The sequence below is a fragment of the Centrocercus urophasianus genome, unplaced genomic scaffold (assembly GCF_019232065.1).
Source record: "Centrocercus urophasianus isolate 14NV4802_14NV808 unplaced genomic scaffold, USGS_Curo_1.0 seq_73, whole genome shotgun sequence".
Classification (NCBI taxonomy): Eukaryota; Metazoa; Chordata; class Aves; order Galliformes; family Phasianidae; genus Centrocercus; species Centrocercus urophasianus.
Genome location: NW_024885344.1, coordinates 11,606,861 through 11,630,257, shown reverse-complemented (window position 1 = coordinate 11,630,257; position 23,397 = coordinate 11,606,861). Strand labels below are relative to the sequence as shown.

Here is a 23,397-nt window from a genome sequence, read left to right as displayed (position 1 = left end):
TATTTTCATCACATTCTTGTGTTAATTTGCCATCAGTTTTTGGTTTCCATGAACCATTGACTCTTCACAATATAATGGTTGTTCTGCCCTTCAGTCCCTTTTGCATTTATGCTGCTGCTGATTCCCATGAGTGGCACTTTGACCTCATCCTTACTGAACTGCACCTTCTTGTCTTCAGACTATTCCTCCAGTTTATCAGCATTTTTTGTAATCCTCTTTGCAAGCTCTCCATGGAGCCATCGCCGCACGCAGGCTTGTGTTTTGATGAATGCTTGTATGCCGTAAAGCAAATATGGAGCACAGGTACTTTAACATACACCTATCAGAAATCCTTAAAACTACCTTCTTTCAATATTCAGTGGTGAGAAGAATAAAAGGGCAGGTGACAAATCTGAGCCTCTTGAACCTGATGCCTATGGAGCAGAACTCCAGGCCTTGTACAGACACTCAAGGAAGAAACTGTAGAGATGGGAACTCAGTAGTATGTGAAAGACAGCCTTCCACCTTTGAGGATTTTTTCTACATGCTGAAGTCAGAAGCTTTTTTGTAAATGACACAATGGGATTTTGCTATTTTAAAGTTCACAATCCTCTCACCTAATTAGCAAGACAGGAAGAAATATTTCAAGAAGGGATCCTGGCAACTGATTTATCTTCCAGTCAATGCAAAAGAGGAAACTGTAGCTAAAGGGCTTATCCTAACTCCATGAAGTGAGATAAATTCTAGGAAAAGCCTGTTCCTTCAGGGCCAGGTATGGCACTTCATCTGGTAACGGACATATTAAGAAGAATAGGTGAATCAGTACAGATCCTAATCTAGATGTCAGAGATGGGAGAAAAGTGGCCTTTTCAATGCATGCTTTTATTGCATGCAAATAGGATTCTTTCTTTACATTTCTAGTAGCAAGAGTTTGGCTCAAGTTCGCTTGATAGATTTTTGGATATGTTTGATCTGGTACACAGTCTGCACTTTTTAATCTGGTCTATTTTTTAACAGCTCAATTTTATGTTGTAACACACTTAACAATACCCATTCTACAGGTTTTATTCCTTTTGAAGTACTTTTGTGAATAGTACTCGAAAAAAAATTGTGCTAATATTCATATTTATATAATATTACAATACTTTACACTTGCACCTTTTATCTACAGATGTCAAAGTGGATTGACAAGGAGTGGGGTAAGCAAATTCTTTCTTCTTTAACAGTCTGGAATACCAATGCCCATAATCATGTAGGATGTTTGAGAGCTCTTGCTTGAAAGACTATTATTCTGAGCCTCAGTTCTGTGCCATCAATATTAGATCTTTTTTTTGTTTTCTTTTTCTTGAAGCAAGCTTTACTTAAAGTGTTTAATTTTTTTTTTCCTAATAGGTATAGGAGAATGCCTCTGGAAAATAGACTCTTAGCAGAAGGACCAGCCCCCCTAAATGAAGATTATGAGGAAGACTGTTTCTCTCCTCTTTCTCTTGTGTCTGCCATAAAGCAAGAAATATATTAATGACTTTGGCAACCACATAGCTGCAGACTGGAAAACACATTGAGTTCCTCAGTTATGGAGAAAGAATAATGTTTGAAATGTTTTTCACTTAAAGTAGGGTCTAGGGCACATAAGAAAGGAAAAAACAGGAGTTAAATACAAAAAGTATAATATTATTACAGCATCAGCTCAGGTTGCTGTGTAAGCTAATTACCAGTATAAAGAAACCAGTATATTGCACAGGTGTCAGCATTCATACAAGCAAAGGTCAACACGGTATTCACAAGCTGGCTGGGAGACATGCCAGCTGCAATCCCACACTTGTTCTTTGACCATTTTCTATACCTAAGGTATACCACTGTTTAAAAAGTGACTTTTTCATTCAAGCCTGCCATGAAATCATGAAGAAGCAAGACTCAGAGCTACCAAGTCGAGATCTAGTTTAGAACTCTTCTGAAATTCAAGAAAACTCAAAACTTGGACTGTCATCTTGAGTTATACTTCATGAGAACAGTTGCATCCTTTGGTTGTGAAGGACACACACAGGCTACAGTGCAGAATCAGTGACAGATTCACTGGAAAGGCTTTTTTTCTTTACTCTATACAAAGACCAGAGCTGTCGTGTAAGGACACTGCTTTGCTTCAAGCTTCCATAAATCACCTCAAGCCTTCATCTGACCCTCATCTGGTGTTCTGAATTCTTTGTCTGTTTCTGTACCAGACCGCAGGACTTGCTCCCTGTCTTCCTATAATAAACATGTCAGCATTATAATCCCTCTAGTGTACACAAATCTCTGGAAAGAATAGTCTCTCCCTCCAACTAAGTGGCTAGGTGAACTGATGAGTTGCAAATACACAGTGTATTCTGGGGACTAAGAGCAATACTGTGCAGCAAAAACATTCAGAAGAGGTTATTGAGAAAATTCTAGTTGAGGCAACAGAAACTAATAGGAAATGGAGTGGGGTAGATTCAAATAATAAAAGAAAAACTGAGTTGGTGAAGGATGTTTTCCCAGGAGGGCTGCATTTAGCAGCACAGCACCTTCTGTAGCACGGCAATCACCAGAAAGATTTTGGGCTGATCTGATGATCAGAAAGGAATTGATGAAGGGACAGTGGTACACACTTGGGGACTGGGAAATTCTTGCTTGCTATTGCTGTTGAGTTCCTTGGAGTTTTGTTCCCTAGACCTGCTTACATGAGACAGATGTGAAATGCTGCTTCTGCTCCAAGAGGGTATTGGTGCTTCTGAGCTTTGTACTGAAAGACAGAAGACAACCTAGCATACATCTGCATGCCAGTCCAAGGATTGGCATCCCAAAGCAGTTTAAAAGTGTTTTTGCTTTATTTCCTGACCTCTAATCCTACAGATAGAAAATCCATAACAAATTGTAGATTTGTTTTTTGTCAAACATTCCATTTGTGAGCCTATTTCTAAATTTTCTATGGAAGGTAATTGAAATATAATTCTATTATCAGTAGGCTTAAATTTCTTATGCAGGTATGTGCATCTTTACTTTAAAAAATATAACAGTCTACAAATTCTGGCTGGTTGAGAAACAGAAACAGAGTTGTTTCAGGCTGTTTTAATTTGTTCTTGTAACTGAAGATTCCTTAAAACACATTAGTAACTGTGAATGGGTGTGCAGTGAATGCCCTGTGTCTACAGAGGTGCTTGAAAGATTAAATCCAGAGTGATCTGCTCTAAAAAATATCAAAAGTGAACTGCATTTTATGGTGTTGGAAACACCTGATTAACAGGCTACGAATATGGATAAATATGAGTATGGCAAGCTCACAGATTTTTTTTTGTTCTGAAAATCAAATGCAATGAATAGTTTTACGTTCTGATTGTCTGAACCTCTCATTCATCTACTTAAAGTGAACTATTCTGCCTTTTTTTTACCCTATCACATTAACCTATTAACACACATTTTTTTAGGAATGATAGAATAGAAAAGAATGTAATTTATTACCTATTGCAGTCTGTTATATAATCAGAAGTGAAGAAGGGAAGAACAAGAAGAGATCACACATGGCCAAATGTCTGCCAAGCTAGAATCAACTAATTATTATATCTAAGTCTTTTTTGGCAGATATTTCTCTAACCTGTTCTTAGCCATATTTGGTGATGCTAGGTTTCCACAACATTCTTCACAATCGTTTAGAGCCTCGCTACAACCCCTACAATTCTGTGATTCTTTCTTTCTACTAGAAAATCTTCCCCTTGTGTGAACCTTAATAGGGTTAATTCCCTTAACCATAACAGATTGAGATTATTTACCTTCTACCTGTAACAACCTTTTATGCATTTGAAACCATTTCCTCTGTCTTCCCTAGCTCAAACAACCACAGCTCTTTCAGTCTCAGTTCAATTTCTCCTTGCATTGCTTTCACTTTGCCCTTCTAGGTTCTTCCCAATTCAGCTCCACTTCTCTTAACTGCACCCAAAATGAGATTGTATCTCAACGGAGACCTCAATTGCTAAAAGACTAAAAGAGTTGTTTTACTCTGGTTAGCTTTCACTGGCCTGTTAGAAGAAACCTGTAAATGGACTAAAGGGTCATGTTTTCACTGTTTGTAACTACTTGTTTGCCTTTTGACAGGTGGCAAAATGTTATGGGCTTCTGCTGGGCTTGTGATTACAAGATTCAAATTCTTTTCTCAAGAACTGTTACCTAACTACTGTCACCTAAGATCCTTTATTTGTGAGTTGTTTATTCCTGCCTATGTAGAGCCTGGCACTTTCAATTTTATTTAGACCATTTATCCAGTTCCTCAAGAGCTCTTTGAATTCTAATGCTGCCCTTCAGTATGCTTACTGTCCCTCCTAGCTTCATGTCATGTGCAAATGTAATAAGCATATTTCCTTTTCCGTCACTCAGGTCATTAACATTGAACTGAACTGAACTGAATTCAGGACAGGCCTTTGGGTTGTAGAACCTCATTTGGGTGATTGCTACTCTCCACGTACAGAGTCCGACCAATTTATCTCCCAGTCATCTAGACCATTTTTTTTTTCCTAGCTGGAATGTTTAGAGACATTCAGAACATCAGCAAAGTCAAAGCATATATCTACTTCTTCTCCCCTGTCTTGTCAGCCCCTCTTAGAAGAAAATAAAAGTGGCTTAACATGATTTGTTCTCAGTAAATCCATGTTCCTGTTGGTCTCCTTATCTTGCAGTGTTGTATTTGTTTAGTTATTTGTTTCAAGACTTTTCCAAGAATGGAAGTTGAACTGACCTCTGCTCCACCCCTACCCACCATTTTAAAGACCTAGCCTTCAGGAATTCTCAAAGTAAGACTGGTCTGTGTTCCGAGATTGCTTCATCCAATTCTATATAAAGAATTTGAGGATGAAGTTCATCAGGTCCAAATGATCAATTCTAGGCTGAGTTTACACCTTTAGAATCATATTAATAAAGTTGCACTGACTTTTTTGATTAAAAAAAAATTCTAAAAGGCATTCAGCACTTTTACTTTCATAAGTATCTGTTGTTGATCTTCCCTGACATAGAATACTGAAAAAATGAACTGAAAATATATATCTAATCACATAATGTGTTCTTTACAGAGAATCATATCAAGTACCACTAACCACTACAGGAACTGCAAAGGAAACATGGGCAAATAAAGTGTTGCTAGCAAAGTGAGGAAGGGGATTCCCTCTGCTCGCACTCTTCTGAGACCCCATCTGGCATACTGAATCCAAGCCTGGTGCTCCCAGAACAAGAAAGACATAGAGATGTTGATGCAGGTACAGAGGAAGCCAAGGGGATGCTCACACGACTGGTGCACCTCTCTGATGAACAAAGGCTGAGGGAGCTGGGCTTGTTCAGCCTGGAGAAAAGAAGGTGCTGGGGAGACCTTGTAAAAAGCCTTCCATTTTTTAAAGGGAGCCTAAACGTAAGGATGAGGAGGATGAGGGGAAAGACAAGAGGCAATGGTTTCAAACTGAAAGGGAGTAGGATTAAATTAGCTTTAACAAATAAATTCTTCACCCTGGAGGTAATGAGGCACTGGGACAGGCTGTCCAGAGAAGTTGTGGAGGTACGATCTCTGGAAGTGTTCAAGGCCAGGTTGGATGTAGCTTTGGGAAACATGATCTAGTGGAATGTGTCCTGCCCTGTGGAAGGGGGTTTAGAACTGGACAGCCTTTAATGTTCCTTTCAACCCAAGCCCTTCCTTGATTCTACAAATTTAATTGCATCACCTTCTCCCATCATGAAGACATTACAAGACCAGCTTGCTTGCTATCGTAATTGGGCTATATGTGCACTAGCAACTGGAATTTTTTTTTTTTTAGATCAGGAACAAGAGAAAACAGAGAGATACCTGGTGCTTCTGTTGTGGGATATGGGCTCTTTTCTTCATTTTCATTTGGCTGATAGTCATCCATGTTGATCTAACAGAAACAGAAGAAAAAAAGACTCAAACAAAGCAGAGGGTTTTCATTCCCCTCAAAACTCAAGCTGTCCACATCATCTCTGCATAGACTATTGTGCTAGCAGCAGACCTTTGTAGCAGGTGGCGATTCTCCATCAGCAGTGATCGATTTCAGCTCAATTTTCTCCTCCTTTGTCTCCTCCTCCACAGCTGTTTTCTCTATCTCCTGTTTCTTTTCAGGACTAGCAGTCCTAACAATTTGACAAGATAAAAAGAAAACAGTTACAAAGGTGAAAAGCTGTTTCATGTAGTGCAGCACACACTAAGAGAATGATCAGCTGACTGTCACCTCCATTCTGAGTCCAGCTTATATTTCAGCGGCTCCACCTCTTCCTCTTCTACTGCAATTGCATATAGTATCCTTTTACTTCATAGCTTTCTCAATGGCTTGTGTTTATATATCTGTATGAGAGTGCACATGGAGAACTAGGTGACTGCGTTTTTGTGCACGTTCTAGGCATGTGACTAGATATCTTCTCTTTGTTCACTCAACAACAATGGCATGAAATGTTTTCAAACCCTGTCTTGTGGACTTCCACTAAGTTGCCTACAAAGTTTTGCTGCTCACTGCACTTCCAGAGCCCAAGAGATTCTCCTGAATGGTGTGTAGGACACAGGCAGAAAGATCTGCACAAAGGATTCTCTCCAAGTAGCCCAGAAACAAACTGAGGTAACTGGTTAGGAAAGACTTCTCCATGGCTGCCAACAGGGAATGACAGAAAAGCTCTAAGTCCAGCTTGAGTCTCCTGAGAGTCTGCAGATATACTAATAGAACTAGCCGGAATTTTTCTCCAGTGTATGATATATAAAAAGAAGGAAGTCACTGAATCTTGTGTCTTGGGAATCTGAAATTTTTTCTTGCTCTGTGGTCCAGAGCAATCAGGAGGTAATAGGGATATTCAAACGGTACTGTTACACCAATACCATTTTGTACTCATTAACTACTGATGCCCTGAAATCTCACCAGTCACTCAGCCTTTCTTTCTTCTGTTCACATCATTGCAATTGTGAGATTCCTAACTCCCAACACCTTCTTGTCCTTTAGTTTGAATTAAAATACATATATACATAATTACATATACAATATACAATATAAATTAATCATATTTATGTAATCTATATACACACAGAAAATTTAAACATATTACATACTTGCACATACAAATAAGCATAATGTGTTAGGTTCTATATCTGGATATATGTACAAGTGGATGATTTTGAGGTGGATGCATATGGATTTACCTAGCTAGTTTTTTCCTTTCTTTTTCCTCTTCCTCCTCTTTCTGTGCAGATGTTAAACTCTCCGCATCAGCAAGGTTGTCCACAGCAATGGCCAAAAAGACATTCAGGAGGATGTCTGTGTGCTACTTAAAGAAAATGGGCTTTGAAAACTGCAGAACAACATTATACTGAAGGTGTCTTAATTTAAATTTTTAGCAACCTGTCATCAGATCTCTTGGATTTTCCAAACTTCCAATTCACACAAATGTTCAGGGTTCACATATTGAGCACGACGAATCTACAACTTCCACCTAAATGTCTAACACACTGAGTAGGGTTTCCAAAATTTCACAATGGAATGACTGATAGAAAAGATGGAAGCCTAGACTTTAACACTTAGATTTCAGTTTTTGGTTTCCATATAGAGTCTTGCTCTATGCAACAAATTCCGCTAAAGGATAAGGGGAGCCCTGGATGCCTTTGAAGGTTCAGGTCATTTTTGTTAAGGAACTTTCATATTCAAGATCCTCATACCATTAGGCACCTGAGCTTTCCAATTTTGGCCTACATGCTTGAGTTGGACAACCTCATTAGCCTTTCCCACAGACATATGTAGATTTTAAGGACCGTAAGGATATCACTATCATTAGCATTTCTGAGGGGAACAAAAGAAATTCATTTAGTCTGAGTGTTAAAGGATTGGGTTGGCAACTCTGCTGTCTCCTAGCAGAGAGCCCACACATGGAAGCTGCAATGTAAACTAGTCATGCACATGTTGCTGAAGGGTAAGTAATGACAATTGCTTTCTTGTCTTGCCAGTCAGTGTTAAGACCTTGTGTTATAAATCTGAACACCAGATTCTTACTGAGATTTCTTTAGAGTAGGTCTCATGCCATCAGTTCTCAGTAAACTCCAGTTTAAGGCTTAGTCTGGAAATACAGCCACTCCTCTCCCAAAGCTCCAAGGTCTAATGACACAGTCAGCCAGCACATGGAGTTGGCTCACATTTTCCTCTGCAGTTCACAAGGAGATCCAAATTGTAGCTTTTTAAAGCTGTCAGGAAGACAGCATCCCTCGACCTTGAGATAAGTGTAATGGCACTATCTCACTTTGAAGAAAGGGCATGCAGGTCAACAGAAATGTCACATAACAGGGTTTGAGAGACCTGAATTATGAGGAAAGGTTGGATAGCTGGGCTGAAACTACAAGGTAGCTCCATAGAAGAACTAGTATAAAAAGAAATGTCACCTCTGACACATGAGGGCTATTTATTAAGGAAACAGAAATTAAACATGAACAAATTTGGAGCAAACAGATGCGGTACTGAACCATGGCTCTGTGTTCAATGCAAATTCCTATGAAAGGACACTCACAGCCTAATCCTGCAGTGTGCTTTGTGCTGCTGGGTTATGTACTTCGCCCTCACTTCACCTTGAAGCCAGAGAGAACTCAAGTTAATGCCATCTCAGGATAGTAGATAACAGACTACGTGATTTTCTGTTTGAAGATCAAACACATTGCAGTAAGTGAAATGGAACAGGGTTCCTGTTCATTTATATGCGAGTTAATATACGATCTCACATAAATCAATTGTGTCAAACATATGGTACTCCTATTACAAAGTTTGCATCTAGCATATTGTATATTACATATATTTTTATTCCACATAAAGTTTGGACGAAATCAAATGGAACATGTTAATGAAATGGCAATTAAAGTAAAAACACACAGTAAGTACAGCAGGTAGACAAAGAGATTTGTTTATAAGGAAGGCGGGAAAGAAAGACCTATGAGAAAATTAGGGGGAATAAAAAATAAAAAACCTAAACATGTAAAGGTACTAAATAAAAGGTGGCATGCAGAACCAGTATCTAGCTGGCTCTTACAAATGTTTATATGCCTGAAGGCTTAGTACTAGCTAAGATTAAACAAACTTGTTTAACTTTTGACAGTGCAAAGCCAAAATCTTGAGCTAGGGAAAAGGTGAAGATATAAGGTATAAAATTACTTTCTGACACAGCAGAAGTAATAAGGGGTGACTTTAAATTCAACCCTGTTTGGAGAAAAGAGTAGCATCAAAGGATACAGTTCCCACAGATGAAGAGGATGATGAAGTAAATACAGACCAACATTCCTGGAAAAGAGGGGCCGCCATAAGCCATGATCCCATCATACATCACCGAATTCCAGTCCTCCCCAGTCAGGATCTAAATGACACATTCCCACCAATAAGGGATACAGTGTTAGACCACACAGAGAATTTGAAAACCCCATTAACAGAAAGATATTCACTATCCTAGAGATCATCCCTTCCCCCAAGATGGCTGGAAACTCTGGCTGTATCCATTTAGCAAATTAAAAACAAAATGAGATTATGCAAAAAGGGCACTAGAACTGTTAAAAAAACTGGAGATGTCCCCTTGAAGACTTACTGCTGAACCCGAATGGCTCCACAAGACATCTTTGTTTAAGTCTCCCCACCTCACCTTGGCACTTCCCTCCACATCTGTTGTTTCAGACAAGCTGCACACATAAAGCACTGAGGACAGCACTCAGCACAGCCCTCCCAGATACACCTTGTGGGTGAAATCACAATCCTGATGCTCTTGGCTGATCAGTCTCAAAATTGCAGTCAGTTTGAAAGCTACTTAATTTCTCCACTGGTGCAGTGAGCACATACTTGTTCCCTAGTACTGTGGAAGGGGAGAGGACAGCCACAGGGACAGGCTCTGGCTTCCAGGCAAGGCCATGCAACATGGTAATGGCCATTCTCCTGTACTACTCTGATAAGCCCTGATGGCTTTGTGATATAACAACTTTGGAAGGGAATACCCCTGTGCTGCCAGCATGGTGCCTTGCTCCTGGAGCTATTAGAATAGCCTCAGAGACTACTAGGCTGTAGAAGAAGGGTGCAGGACCTACTGTCTGTCTCTCCCCATTTAAAGCACAATATCTAGGTCGCATATGTACCTACTCATGCTCTTACCTGAAACACAGTGAGGAGAGACTGGGGGAAGTTGTCAAATGTACTCCTCCTGGTCTGCATTTCATCAAAGTTAAACTTGCCCCCAAAAAGCTGCATCCCCAGCAGGGAGAAGATGATGATAAAGAGGAAGAGGAGCAGCAGGAGGGAGGCAATGGAACGGACTGAATTCAGGAGTGAAGCCACTAGGTTGCTCAGGGAGTTCCAATATCTGGGAGAGAAAACAAAAGTAGTTAAAATTTCTTCACTCCGAGACAGGTGCTCCTGGCCTGCACAGGATATTGGCTCTGGCTGCCTCCTGTGTATAAGCAGGCATTTCTAAATACCCTGTTAAGCAGTGAATCATTTATGTACTTCCCTAAGATAATGAGACCTACTGCAGCTAATGAGTAATTTTACTACCACACGTGTACATTCCCTCCACCCCCACTTGATGCTCACACCCAGAAGATTACTGCAGCACTCTCCATCTAAGTCTCTGAAAATCTTGTATCAATATACAGTGATTAGTTCTTGCCGCTTCAGTGAGTTACATTCTAACCAACCTCATTACAACACTCACAGATGTTATGGCATGCCAGAATACCTCACTCCAGAGAATGGCCTGCAGTAAGTGGCAGGAGCAGATGGGGAAACAGTTTGGATACAAATAGAAACTTGTCCAAAATATGGTGTGATTGTGCACTTGGGCTCACAGACAGACAGAGGTTGCACAGCCTTCTGGAGCTGAGAATGAGGAAGATACTCCAGGTCCTTCGCTTCTTTCATATGGACCCTTAAAGGGAGACTCCAGATCTACACCCCTAATGGCCTCAGTTTTCTTTGCTCACTATCACTGCTTTTTAGGGGTACTAAACCCTTTATATTTGCTCAGGTAGGCTGCAGAACACTTTGGAAGGGCTTAGAGCTGGGTTCAAAAACAGCTGGCCAAGACATTTCCAGGATCCCTAAGACAACAAAGCACCAGCTGATCACAGTAACCAAAATTAACAGATTTTTCTTTTGTTCTCTGGCACTGATGGAAATTTATTGGATACAATTGTGGCGAAGCCCACTTAGATCAGCTACTGAGAAAAGGACAAATGACCTACGACCAGGCAATTGAGACTCCTGCTTTTTGAGCAGCTACCATTAGATAGGGAGGATGGCTAAGATCTTCTCTCAGTGTATTCAGGTTTATGCCCAGATCTGACTGATGTACGATGCAGAAGACAATCTTCTAGCCCCTTTGGTCCCATTTAAGGATTCAAAGCAATGCAAGTAGCATGCTCTACTCTAACATATCAGCTCGCTTGCTTACCTTTGCCAACCAGCAGTGTAGCCATGTGTTGGAAAAATGCTACATTTTTGTGAAGAATTGACCACATTGCCAATGAAGCAACTTTCACTTCAGCCTGGTATGTGCTCAAACATTTTTATCCTACTGCTTAGAATGTCATGAACACTTTTACTGTATGTTCTTTTGAGTTTGACAAATATTTCAGACTAGATTTAAGATTAGCTGACATCTTCCAGTCACCTCATTTTGAATACAACCTTGGGTGGCTTGCACAGGCCAGCAAGCCAGTAATGTTTATGATCTGTAAGTTGCTAAGTCTTTCTTCTAGCATCATCTTTTGTGGCCTTCTACCATGATCTGAGATCACAACATGGTTGGCATCTTCCACTCCCTTCTCCCAAAGCTTTTAATAGTGAATCCTTCTCTCCTTAGAAGACCCTGAAGTTCTAGGTGTATTTTCCTTAGAGAAGGAAGCTCTATTATAGAAGGATGTCAGACATGTCAAGCATTCTCACTTGTTGGAGGAGGTCGGATAATTCTACATACAAATCCGTCTTTTCTTAAGTCAATGTGGTCATTAGAGACAGGGATTCTTAAAATCTTACTGAAATGAATATTTTCAAATGCCAGGGTAAAAAGAAGGCTTTTGTTGTCCCATGGCAGACAAATATTCAGGTGGCCCAATTACTTTGCAAGGGTTAGCAATCTGACCTGCAGAGGGACTGCCATGTCCTCTGAAGTTCAGCAACTAGTTCATCTCCAAGCACTGAGCTTCAAAGAGAACTGTGATGTTTTCCCTCCATCCCAGCTTCAGCACTTCAGAGAAAACCATAGTGATTTAGAAGTTTAACTGCAATTAAAGAGACGAGCATTGTAAAACTACAGAGCAGAGGTAAGGGCATGGAATTTGTGAGCTCGGTGTCACCAAATGTCTAGATTGAATGTGCTATGTAACAGCTCTCTATGTTTGTGTTTATGCTTACAGTTCACAACATTCATACTGTGGGAGGAAGAGAAAGTGACACAGGAAAAGGGAAAAATAATTTCTGATGAAATTGGACTGAATTTAGCATGCTCAAAAGAGAAACAGGTGGGGTCTAGAATATCACCAAACCCTCCAATGTCAGTCAGGACACACATGCCCTTAACAGACATGCAGTAAAGCTGTTACCCATCTGAACAGTCTCAATGACTTGCTTTAAGCTTAAGTGTCTTGCTATCTTATAGCACAGCTGCACAGACTTTTATCAGCTCTGCAATTCTTGCAAATGGCTCCATATCTGAGATTCAGTTTCCTATGCAACTAATCAACTTTAGAGCAATTAATGGAGATAAGCTTAGTGCTGTTTTTTTCTGTGCTCTGAGTGCTAGCTAGAAATACAGCACGTTTAGAAAAGTAAACAAACCAATAGGGAAGTAGAGGGAAAAGAGAAAAAGGAAAGGATAAGGACTGACTGACCCAACTAGGATATGGAAGTAACAATGGTCTTATCTCAGATTCCCGGAAGCCTGAACTGAGGTTACCAGCTGCCACATTAGGCAATTGGAGAGCTAACTCAAACACTCTGCCAAAACCTCTCAGGTTACTCATTAAAACAAAGAGCCTTGTGTTGGCCATAGAAGAAGAAGCCCAAACAAAGACTCTCTGACCACTCTGTCCTCTTTGGTTAATGTACTACAAAGAGAAGAACACACCAGTTGCAACAAATGTCAAGGCTCTGCTGGAAGAAATCAGAGAATTTGGACTAGTCATCACATAATGGCAGGTAAAAAGAAAGCACTGCTGCTTCCTTTGACCAATTAATGTGCTTCCTAATATCTCCCAAAATCTGAAAGAGATTCTGCAAAACTCCAGTGAGAAGGACATGATTATGATCCTTGTTTCAATAGGGAGAAATAAGATGCAGAGATGTTAAACGGTTTGTTCAACACCTCACATAGAAATTAAATGCAGAACTGGATTAGAGCTTAATGTTTTCTTTTATTCTCTTCTCTCTCCTCTTCATTGCTTTTCACTATGGCTTTATGATACTTGCAATCACAAATGCAGAGCTTAAAACAGTAGTGACAGCTGGAAGCCTCTTTGTGGGAAAGCTTCCCACACTGTTCATCCAATATAAAACCATTTTGAAAGCAGGTACAAAAAAAGGTGCCATGCCTCTCCTCCCTACAGTTACATATACAGTGGTAGAATTTAGGTTTGAAATATCAAATTATAGTAAACTGTTGTAAGCAAACTGATTTATCTTCAAAACAAATAGGAATAAATATACGGATTTATAAAGCAATAAAATATTATGCCTTAAGAGACAATCATTTGTGTTCTCTCAGCAAAGAAAAAAAATCTGTATAGTGCTGTAAAAATTAGGGAGAATAGAAGAGATTATGCTGGCTGCCTGTCTAATCATAGAATCACAGAATGTTTTGTGTTGGAATGGACCTTAAAGATAACCCAGTTCCAATCCCAGTTCTGTGGCAGGGCTGCCACCCAGCAGCTCAGGGTTTCTAGGGCCCCATTCAACCTGGCCTTGAATGCCTCCAGAGATGGGGCACCCACAGCTTATCTGGGCAGCTGTGTCAGGGCCTCACCACCTTCTGAGTAAAACATTTTCTCCTAATATCTAATCAAAATCTTCCCTCTTTTTGTTTGAAACCCATTCTCCCTTGTCCTATTACTATCAGACCATACATAATGTCAGTCTCCCTTGCGTTTATAAATTACTCCCAAGTACTGGAAGGCCACAATGAGGTCTCCCTGGAGCCTTCTCTTCTGTAAACTAAACAAGCCCAATTTCCTCAGTCTTTTTTCTAAGAGAGATGCTCCAGCTATCTGATCATCTTTGTGGTCCTTTCCTGGACCCACTTTAACAGCTCTGCATCTTTCCTGTGCTTGGGACCGTACGCCTGGAAGCCATACTCCGGATGGGGCCTCACAAGGGCAGAGTACAGTGGGGCAGTCACCTCCCTCCTGGCCACCCTTTTGATGCAGCCTTCCAGGATACAAGCACAAGCTGCTGGCTTGTGTCCAGTTTTTTGTCCATCAAGACCTTCAAGATCTCCTCTGCAGGGCTGATCTCAACGAGTTCTTCTCCCAGTTTGTATGTATGTATGGGATTGTCTTGACCCAAGTGGAACAACTTGCAATTGGCCTTGCTGAATCTCATCAGGTTCTTGTGGGACCATTTTTCAAGCCTGTCCTGGTCCCTTTTGGCATCCCTTCGATTTGCAGTATCAACTGCACCACTCATCTTGGTGTCATCAGCAAACTTGTTGAGGGTGCACTCAATCACATTGTCTAGGTCACTGACAAAGATGTTGAAGAGCATGGCTCCCAAGGCTGACCCCTGGGGGACAACACTCTGACCAGCCTCCACCTGGGCATAGAGCCATTGACCATAACTTTCTGGCTCTGAGCATCCAATCAATTCTTTGTTGGGCTATTGGATGCATTGCCTTCTTGGAGGAGCCATCCCTAATTCCTGTGGGACAAATACAAGGTTTTCTCTCGCTGCTTCCTGAAGTGACAGTGTTCCCTGGCTCTTCTCTGTCACTCAAAAGTACATCCTATTTCTCCATCAAATCTACTTTAAAGCCCTGGTGATCACTAAGCCAGCTTTCTGCCCAGTATATTCTTGCCTCTCATGGTCAGTTGCATCCTGTCTGATGTTCACATGTCCAGTCTCTTGTAGCTGTATCCAAGATCACAGTACTTGAATCCCTTAGTGTGACACTATCCATACAGACATTCATCCAATTCGTCTGCTTTACTCCTCCTGCCCAGTTCTCAAAACTCACACTGGGAGGACAGAGAAGAATACTACCTGTGCTCCTGATCCCTTCAACATCTTCCCAGGGGATATAAATTCATTTTTAATATTTTGTAATTTCCTAGTTGCCTCCTGTGACCCAGCCTTAAAGAGCAGGAGTGAATAGTAGTCCTCCAGCTTATCATACCTGGTAGTCTCTTCCTGATACCCAAATGTGGGCACCCAGCAGGCAGCAAACCTCTAGATAGATTATCTGAGCAGCAAAGGGGTGCCTCAGTGCCTCTCAACATGGCGTCCCAAATTACTAAGACTAATGTACAAGACAAAATGATTCTGAAGAGTATTTATAGTCTTAGAAGAAATGTTTGCTCTTGAAATTCTAGATGCGATTTCTAAATGATTTCTGCTAGTGTCTTTACTTGTTTCTTCTATACTGGGGAGCTGTATTTGTGCTTTTCCTAGAAGTGCATTATCTTAAAGCATCCAGAATTTGTGCATGGTATTTATCACAGAAAATCCACAGATATATAATGGTTAGGCTAACTACTGACATATTTTCATCAGAGAATCTTCCCTGCTTTGTGCCTTTTTAATTATTCTGATTATCACTATTTCCATCGCCACTGTATGTCCATATCACTGCTCATGAATACACACTTGACATAAAACATTACACTATCATCATTACTATCCTTCCTACCTTTAAAAGATTGTATCTTTCCATATCATCATCTACACAGATGGTGTTTTCTAGCAGTACTGATAATGTAAATATCACTAAACTATCACTGTGTGTGGAGCGGAGTGAATAAAGTAAAAGATTATATTTTACTGGAGAACATACGAAGTAAAAGTTTTGTTTTAATGCCAGAAAATTCTCTCCTGCAGTCTGACATGACTGGGTCTGAAGTGCAGCTTTGGAGGCTTGTGCTAAGGCCTTCCACATGAGGGTGAACTTCACCCACAGAGGGGAAAAACCATGGAGAAAATTACAAATAATTAAAAAATACACAAATCTGAAACTAATGCAACCTACTTGCCAATATTTTGGGAAAAGGAAAGAAGGGAAAACCCAATTAGTACATTGTTCACTTTGAGTTACTCCTCAGCTCTGATTATACATAGACACCTGTACAAATCACAAGGTATTTTACAGGTAATACTTTTTCTGTGAAAAACTGGATTTCAGATATGATGCAGAAGGGAGGTAAGTATAACTAGACCTGTTGCTGGCTGGTTCATACTTTACATCTCTGCCAGAATCTTCAGGAATATCTGAGTATTCCAATAGATGAAGGCTCCTAAAGTATTAATAATATTCTCTCATCATTTTCCTTTCTACTAGAGAATTCTGCTAGCTAGATATATTTTGTGTAGGAGTGGAGAAATGCCTAGAAAAAACAATGACCTCTCCAGCATGCTATGTAGAAGCTTATGCTTTTATAGCTGTTGGTATGTTGCCCTGGGTATATCTGATTACCCAATGCCTGAAACAGCTACTGGTTTCCTCAGAAACCAGGCCTGGGATTCAATGATGATAGCTTTCAGACCCAAAGATCCAGGAAAAACAGTCCCTGGACCAGAGATCTTCACTATTTCTGAAAGGGCAAAGATATTGCTCCTGCTGGAAATTCTTGTCAATTGGAACATTTTTCTCTTTCCTGTGATCATATCTAAAAAAAGACTACCTTTTCTCTGTTTTAGTAGGTGCAAGCTTGATTTGGCCACTTTCTCCAAGATTGTAAACTGATTTTCTGTGTCTGCCATTTGACTCTGAAAACAGTCAACATTGCCAGAGCCTTAAGGCTCAGAAGTTTTAAGGGTAAATTTTGTACAATATGAGAGTCCAAGTCTGTTTTTTTTTTTTTTCTGCCTCACAGCTCTGCCACCTTGACTGCCTTCCAGTTCTGGTCATGTTTTTCTAATGCCCTGCGTTTTTTATCTCAAATTTGTCAGAAATTTCCTTCGGGGGAATTTACAGTAATTCTAGGGACATTTTTGTAGCTGAGCCTGCATAAAATTCATTCTTTAATCACCTCAGACAAGCTTTATATAAGATGCTGACCAGTGCTCAAACGGGAAAAGGCAGGCCCTATGCTGCTACAAGAGCAGATTTGTTCCAAGATCTGCAATATGGGTAAGAAAGGAGATGACGTCTCCTACACCTCCCTCAAGCTGAAAAACTCCTTCCAAATCAAGCTGATGCTTTGGAAGTGCATTTCTGCAAGAAGAAGTAACTGTTTAATGGACACCACTGTGGAGAGAAGACAGAAAGAAAAGTAAAAATAGAAGAGATTAAAGTCTGGAAAAGTCTGGCTTCTTTGTAGAGCTGCTGCTTCATGCCAAACTTCTCTGAAGGAAAAAGGCTGGAAACACCTTTTGCCTATAGGTCCTTGTGTTGACACTTAGACCATGGTTGAGTCTCCTGGAGCTGGTATGGACTCCTCATTCAAATACAGTTCTGACTTACAGTAGTATTTCAGGCTCTGCCACCCACAAAACACCAGAAAACATCACAAGGCTATCTGCTCTTTTGTTTTCACTTGGTCTTTTGCATGGAAATTCAGAGCACAAACTCAACGTTATCCTCCCAGATTTTGGTTAATCAGCATGGTATCAAGTGTCTTCAGTCCCCTATAACCGACTTTTGACCAATCCAACTCAAATCAGGAACATCTAATCTGTTCAGTCCTCCCCATCCTGCCTTGGTTGACAGAAGATGAGGACCATTTGCCTAGCACTCCCACTACCCAATTAATGGTAGAAAAAGTGAAAAAAGCACCATGTTAGTGTCTTGAAATTACACACGTTCTGTAGCCCTCATACATTCTGAAAGAATCACAAAAGTACCTTGTGATTTTAAATATTCTTAATAGCCGAACACATCTCAACACAGAAATGCCCAGTGGTGACATGATCTTCGTCTCAACCAGAATGGTTTCCAGGATTCCTCCACACACAATGAAACAGTCAAAGCGGTTGAAGAGGGACACAAAATAGGCCTGGAGACCAAGGCTGTACATCTTCAGCAGCATCTCTGCCGTGAAAAGAGCTAGCAGCACCTTATTGGCAGTGTCTCATGAAAAACAAACAGAAACAGATTAAGGAAACTTAATCAAAAGATCATAACAGATTAATTATTGACCCTCGCTTGTAAGAACCCCCTTCCGTGATCAGTCTGAAAGAGTAACGCTATCCAAGCTTGTTTGAAAGAGTAGACTTAAAAGGTGTGGGCATGTCATCCACAGAAATGTTTTACAAGGATGCTTACAGCAATTCTTATGCATTGCAGATACAGCTGTGATGTATTATACAACCACACAACCTCCGCGGCAGGGATATGCCTTCCTGTGCTCAATCTCCCATCACACTTGTCATCTGCAGATGGGAGCAGGAATAGAAGAGCTGCTGTGCTACCTGCTGTTGCTTAATTAAGCCTTTCAGCTGCTCTCACGTCCAGTGAGGATTCAACTGTTCTGAAGAATGAAGAATTTAAAAACTCATTCTTTGCTACTTTGCTGGTAGTTAGAATTTATCATAAATGTAGTTTCACAGAATCACAGAATCACAGAATGGCCAGGGTTGGAAGGGACCTCAAGGATCATGAATCTCCAACCCCCCTGCCACATGCAGGGCCACCAACCTCCACATTTAATTCTAGACCAGGCTGCCCAGGGCCCCATCCAACCTGGCCTTGAACACCTCCAGGGACGGGGCATCCACAGCCTCTCTGGGCAGCCTGTTCCAGCACCTCACCTCTCCCTCTGTAAAGAACTTCCCCCTGATGTCCAGCCTAAATCTCCCCTCCCTCAACTTAAACAATTTCCCCTTGTCCTGCTGTTATCAACCCTTTCAAAGAGTTGATTCCCCTCCTTTTTGTAGGCTTCCTTTAGGTACTGAAAGGCTGCAATGAGGTCACCCTGCAGCCTTCTTTTCTCCAGGCTGAACAAGCCCAGCTCCCTCAGCCTGTCTTCATAGGGGAGGTGTTCCAGTCCCCTGATGATCTTTGTGGCCCTCCTACTTTTCCAGGGGAAGACCCTGGAAAACTTATAGATTCCAGAAGCCATCCATAAATTAGAAATCCAATGGCTGCAGATATTCATTTAGCATAAGCTCCTGATTTCACTTTGGCTAAAAATGAGGGATTCATATCTTCCCCGAAACCTCTCCTTATGTGGGTTGATGTTTTGTTGTGTTGTTTAAGATCCTCCTCAGAAAGGGGACTACTTGCAGCTGCACATGTTCCTTTTACACTCTGTAGCCTAATAGCCTAACACACCAGCTTCTCCCACAGCTCTTTCTTAACACTGAACAAAACAAACAGAACCATCACTCTCTCCTCACCTTGAACCTCAGTGAGCCAGTCTGGCTGGTTGTAGTGTTCAGAAGCAATGGTAAGGGTGTTGAGAAACACAAGGAAGATCACCAACCAGTAGAAAACATTGGACTTGACAGCAGCACGGCACTTTCGTCTGCAGAATCGATTCCATCGGCGCCAATAGCGACTTGAAAAATTAGAAAAGGAAAAGTGCTTTTTAGACAGAGATCTTTAGGCTACTGCAAATCTCTGTGAGAGAGACTCTGGTCTTGATTCATTGCTTGAAAATGGTAGGGAATAACTTTAAAGTTCACCCTGAGAAACATGCTCTTACTCTCATCTGAGTCGACAGCTGTGATCATCGTTTCTTTAGCTCTAGGAATGAAGTTAGTCCCAAACCAATTTGCAACATTTAAGGGTGAATAAACCTCTTCAAGCAATATCTTAATCTGATTAAGACATCTATCACAGCTACCCTAAGATGTCTTTCAGTCCAATTCCCACAAAAATCATTATTCTTCCTCTATATAATGCCTGTGGCCTAAAATCGAACTTGGCCCAGCCTTGGGATAGTCAACAAAAAGATTCCCACTGTGTACAATGGGAGGTGTACAGTTGGAGAGTGAGATAAAATATAATACTCATAGAAGGTATCCAGCAGTTGGCAGTGATCAGAAACTAGCGTAATCCCAGAGCTAACTCTGAACAGAAAGATTTAGGGGACCTCAGTACCTTACCTTCTTGCCTGGAGCTAAGGATACCATTTGTTAATCAACAGATCTTTTAAAGTTTGCCTTCCAAGAAGACGTTCTCTTGTGTCACTGATTTCTGAGGGTAATTACTAACCACAGAAGATATTTAAAGCTAATTACACACCTCCTACTCGTCAGAATTTAACTTGCATAGCAACCAGTCTCCAGGCAACACTTGCCACTGTATAATAAAACTAATAGTTTTATATAGATATTATATACATTATACACACAGGTGTCCATTGTGCTCTTCGGATGCACACATAAACATTACAGGACAGAGGGGGAGAGAAAATCTCTTGGTTAGTCTTTTCTTACATATAATTTCCAGTGATAAACTGTGGCCATACTTGAGGTCAGGGCTCAGTATATAGATAAAATAAAGCCAGGCAATGTGCACACTGCACACCGGCTGAGAATTTTGCAACAGCATTTCAACAGGCAATAAAATCCAGGCTGTTTTAGCTTTGTAATTAGCTTTGCATCTAGTCTTGGTAGCTCAAGCATTTAATCAGGGCTGCATGTTTAGCAAGTGGACTGTGGACAGGAAATGATCTTTCAATTTTCAAAATGGTCACAACACTGATGTGTTTACATTCTCCTTAAACCATCAGCAGTCTTACACAGTTTTGTGTGTATTTTGCACTAATGGAGAAGGAACATCACCATGTGGTGATACAAATGTTTTCTTGTGCTTACACTTGACATAATTAAATCCATGGACTGTATGAATGTGATCAAGTATGCAACACTCTGCAGAGGGATGTGTACTGGCAATATATACACATGCAGATTCCTGAATTTACATTACTGTCCCTTATTTAAGTAACATTTTAATCCTTGTCTCAGTTCCTATGAAAGCTAATTTACTTTTCTATAAAATTGACAATGAATTCAGAGTTCAATGGAGGCTGCTGGACTCCTGCAGAAGAGGCAGAAATGGAATGGGATGTCAACAGTGAAGTTACATGGATTTGGTCAGCTTTTACAGAGAAAACCCACAGATGATCACCAGCAGATTGATGTACATTGTTAAGAGCTTTAAGTCAACAGAAAGGGAAGTATCACCAGAAAAGCTTCACATGTCTCACAGTAAAAGAGAGCAATTCACAAATAATCTCAATATCAAACTTTGTCAGTTGAAAGACTTACAGTCAAGCAGCACAGAGTAATGGAACCCAGTGTAGGAAACAGAACCTTGAGCTGACAGGGTTGATGTTATGGGCACAATGTAATTATGTGGTAGAACTTTTTTTCCTTCTGCTTTAATTTTTTATGGTTCAAGATGCAGAGGTAGCAATCAGATACGTATTTTTCAGTGAAATATTCTCAGTAGTCCCTGTGCCTTATATCAGTATGAAATTTAGAAAAAGTATATTATTATTTAGCAGACGATTGACTAAAATCTACCAAATGTGGCAGCATGCCCTAGAATCAAGACTGTACCCCACAGATGCAGGAATAAGCCATTCCACAAGGTAAGGAACAAAATCAGTGCAAAGGAGGAAAACAAAAGTTACTTACCTAAATTTAGATTTGGAGATCCGATGCCTGAAAGATAAGAATTGCCATTAAAGTCTCTGAAGTTTTTCCATACCTCCTAAGGCTTATATGAGAACAGCAACAGAAAGAAACAAGCTCAATTAATTTTTTGCATGTATACTCTTCCTTTGGAATCCCCCATAGGCTCTGGACAGGATTAGGATTCCCCGATATCCAAACCTGTTTTTTGGTGGGAGTTATGAAGCAGAAGTCATGCTGTGATAGGAGTCTACCACCTACTAAGATCAGCAAATAGCCTTTTTCTTGGGTAAAAGTATGGCCTAAAGCTAGGGTTACTATACATCTGCTACTAAGTTTATTTTTTGAGTATGACTCTTTTTCTTTTAGTCGTTCATATACCTGTATTAAAATATACATGACATATACACACAGACATATTGCATTCATATATCACCTGTCACTTCAAGGTGTATAAGCATATTATGAAATCAAGGAGAAAATAATGTTTTCTTTTTCTCCTAGCAATTGAGGGAAGAGCAGTATACAGTGATTGTTTTCATACTTAGATAATAACACTCATATTTATTTGTCTTTGTTATCTGTGTAAAGCAATCTGAATTTAAATGGGCTGAACAATCAGAAATTCTGTCGCTGTCAATGAAATTCTGGTTATTAAGCTCTCCTGAAAGTTGAGCCATGCTCAAACTATATACATGTCTGACTATCTAAATCCATGCACTCAGGATCATTCTCTTCAATAATGCCATTAGCTTTATACAAGAAGTTATAGGCAAAGCTAGAGACAAACCCTAGTTATATAGCTGCTATCTTGCCCTGATTGCCCCTTGTCCTGTAAGTCCCAGCAACTCTTAAACTGTCTTGTGGTATGTACAACACTAGTACAGTCAGAGAGAGAACAAAGGTATGTGGATACAATGACATTCACCAGAGATGACTTAGGGAGCTTCAAAATCCACTACCAACAACAAAAGAAATGAAGATTTGGAGAGTGACTGTGAATAAGACTTTCCTGCTGAATGGAAGTATTTCTTAAGGTTCCCGCTATGATAGGAAAGTGATTCATTGTTGACAACAGTCAGCAATGGTCTCCCTGCACTGGCTTAAAAATGGAGCTGTGTTAGCAGACACAGGGGAAAGCAATTCTTAAAGCATCCAACGCTACCTCCCGTAGTAATCTTGAACCTGTTTGAGGACATTGGTCACTGACAAAAAATGATGGGTCAGTTTCCTTATGTGGAAGAGATTTTAGTGATAGAAGCATTTCACCAGCAGATGGTCCAAGTCAAAATAAATATAAATAAAAGCTTTTGCACTGAATACATCCTTCTTGCTATGTCACAGGCAGCTTGTCCAGGCCACATACTAGGCAGCAGCGTGGTTTCAGACACATGCAAGAATTATTTTGATAAAGAAGAAATAACACACTGGCTGAACAGAATGCTAAACTATGCTGAGGAGACAATGGAACTGTAATAAGAATGGCTGGTGAAGCACCTACACAGCATATCCTTAATGTTAATGCTATCCCACCATCTTACTGAGAAGTCCTGCTTAAAGTGGCCTGCCTACTGTAATGGATCAGATTTAAAGGCAACAGGAAGGATCAGACAAGGCCAGGAGAAAGAAAGAG

The 23,397-nt window shown here is 40.4% G+C and overlaps 1 protein-coding gene across 15 annotated transcripts in view; it reads right to left on the bottom strand.

The window, feature by feature from the left end:
• CACNA1C (calcium voltage-gated channel subunit alpha1 C) overlaps window positions 1-23,397 on the bottom strand; it is a 474,784-nt gene that overhangs the window by 91,375 nt on the left and 360,012 nt on the right. For all 15 annotated transcript variants that reach the window (XM_042837682.1, XM_042837670.1, XM_042837684.1 and 12 more), the window contains exons 11-18: window positions 21,768-21,794; window positions 19,518-19,678; window positions 18,024-18,249; window positions 10,131-10,338; window positions 9,231-9,351; window positions 7,166-7,280; window positions 5,994-6,114; window positions 5,813-5,882 (exon numbers count right to left, since the gene is read on the bottom strand). In XM_042837682.1, coding sequence (XP_042693616.1) covers window positions 5,813-5,882; window positions 5,994-6,114; window positions 7,166-7,280; window positions 9,231-9,351; window positions 10,131-10,338; window positions 18,024-18,249; window positions 19,518-19,678; window positions 21,768-21,794 — 1,049 coding nt within the window. The remainder of the gene's footprint in view (window positions 1-5,812; window positions 5,883-5,993; window positions 6,115-7,165; window positions 7,281-9,230; window positions 9,352-10,130; window positions 10,339-18,023; window positions 18,250-19,517; window positions 19,679-21,767; window positions 21,795-23,397) is intronic.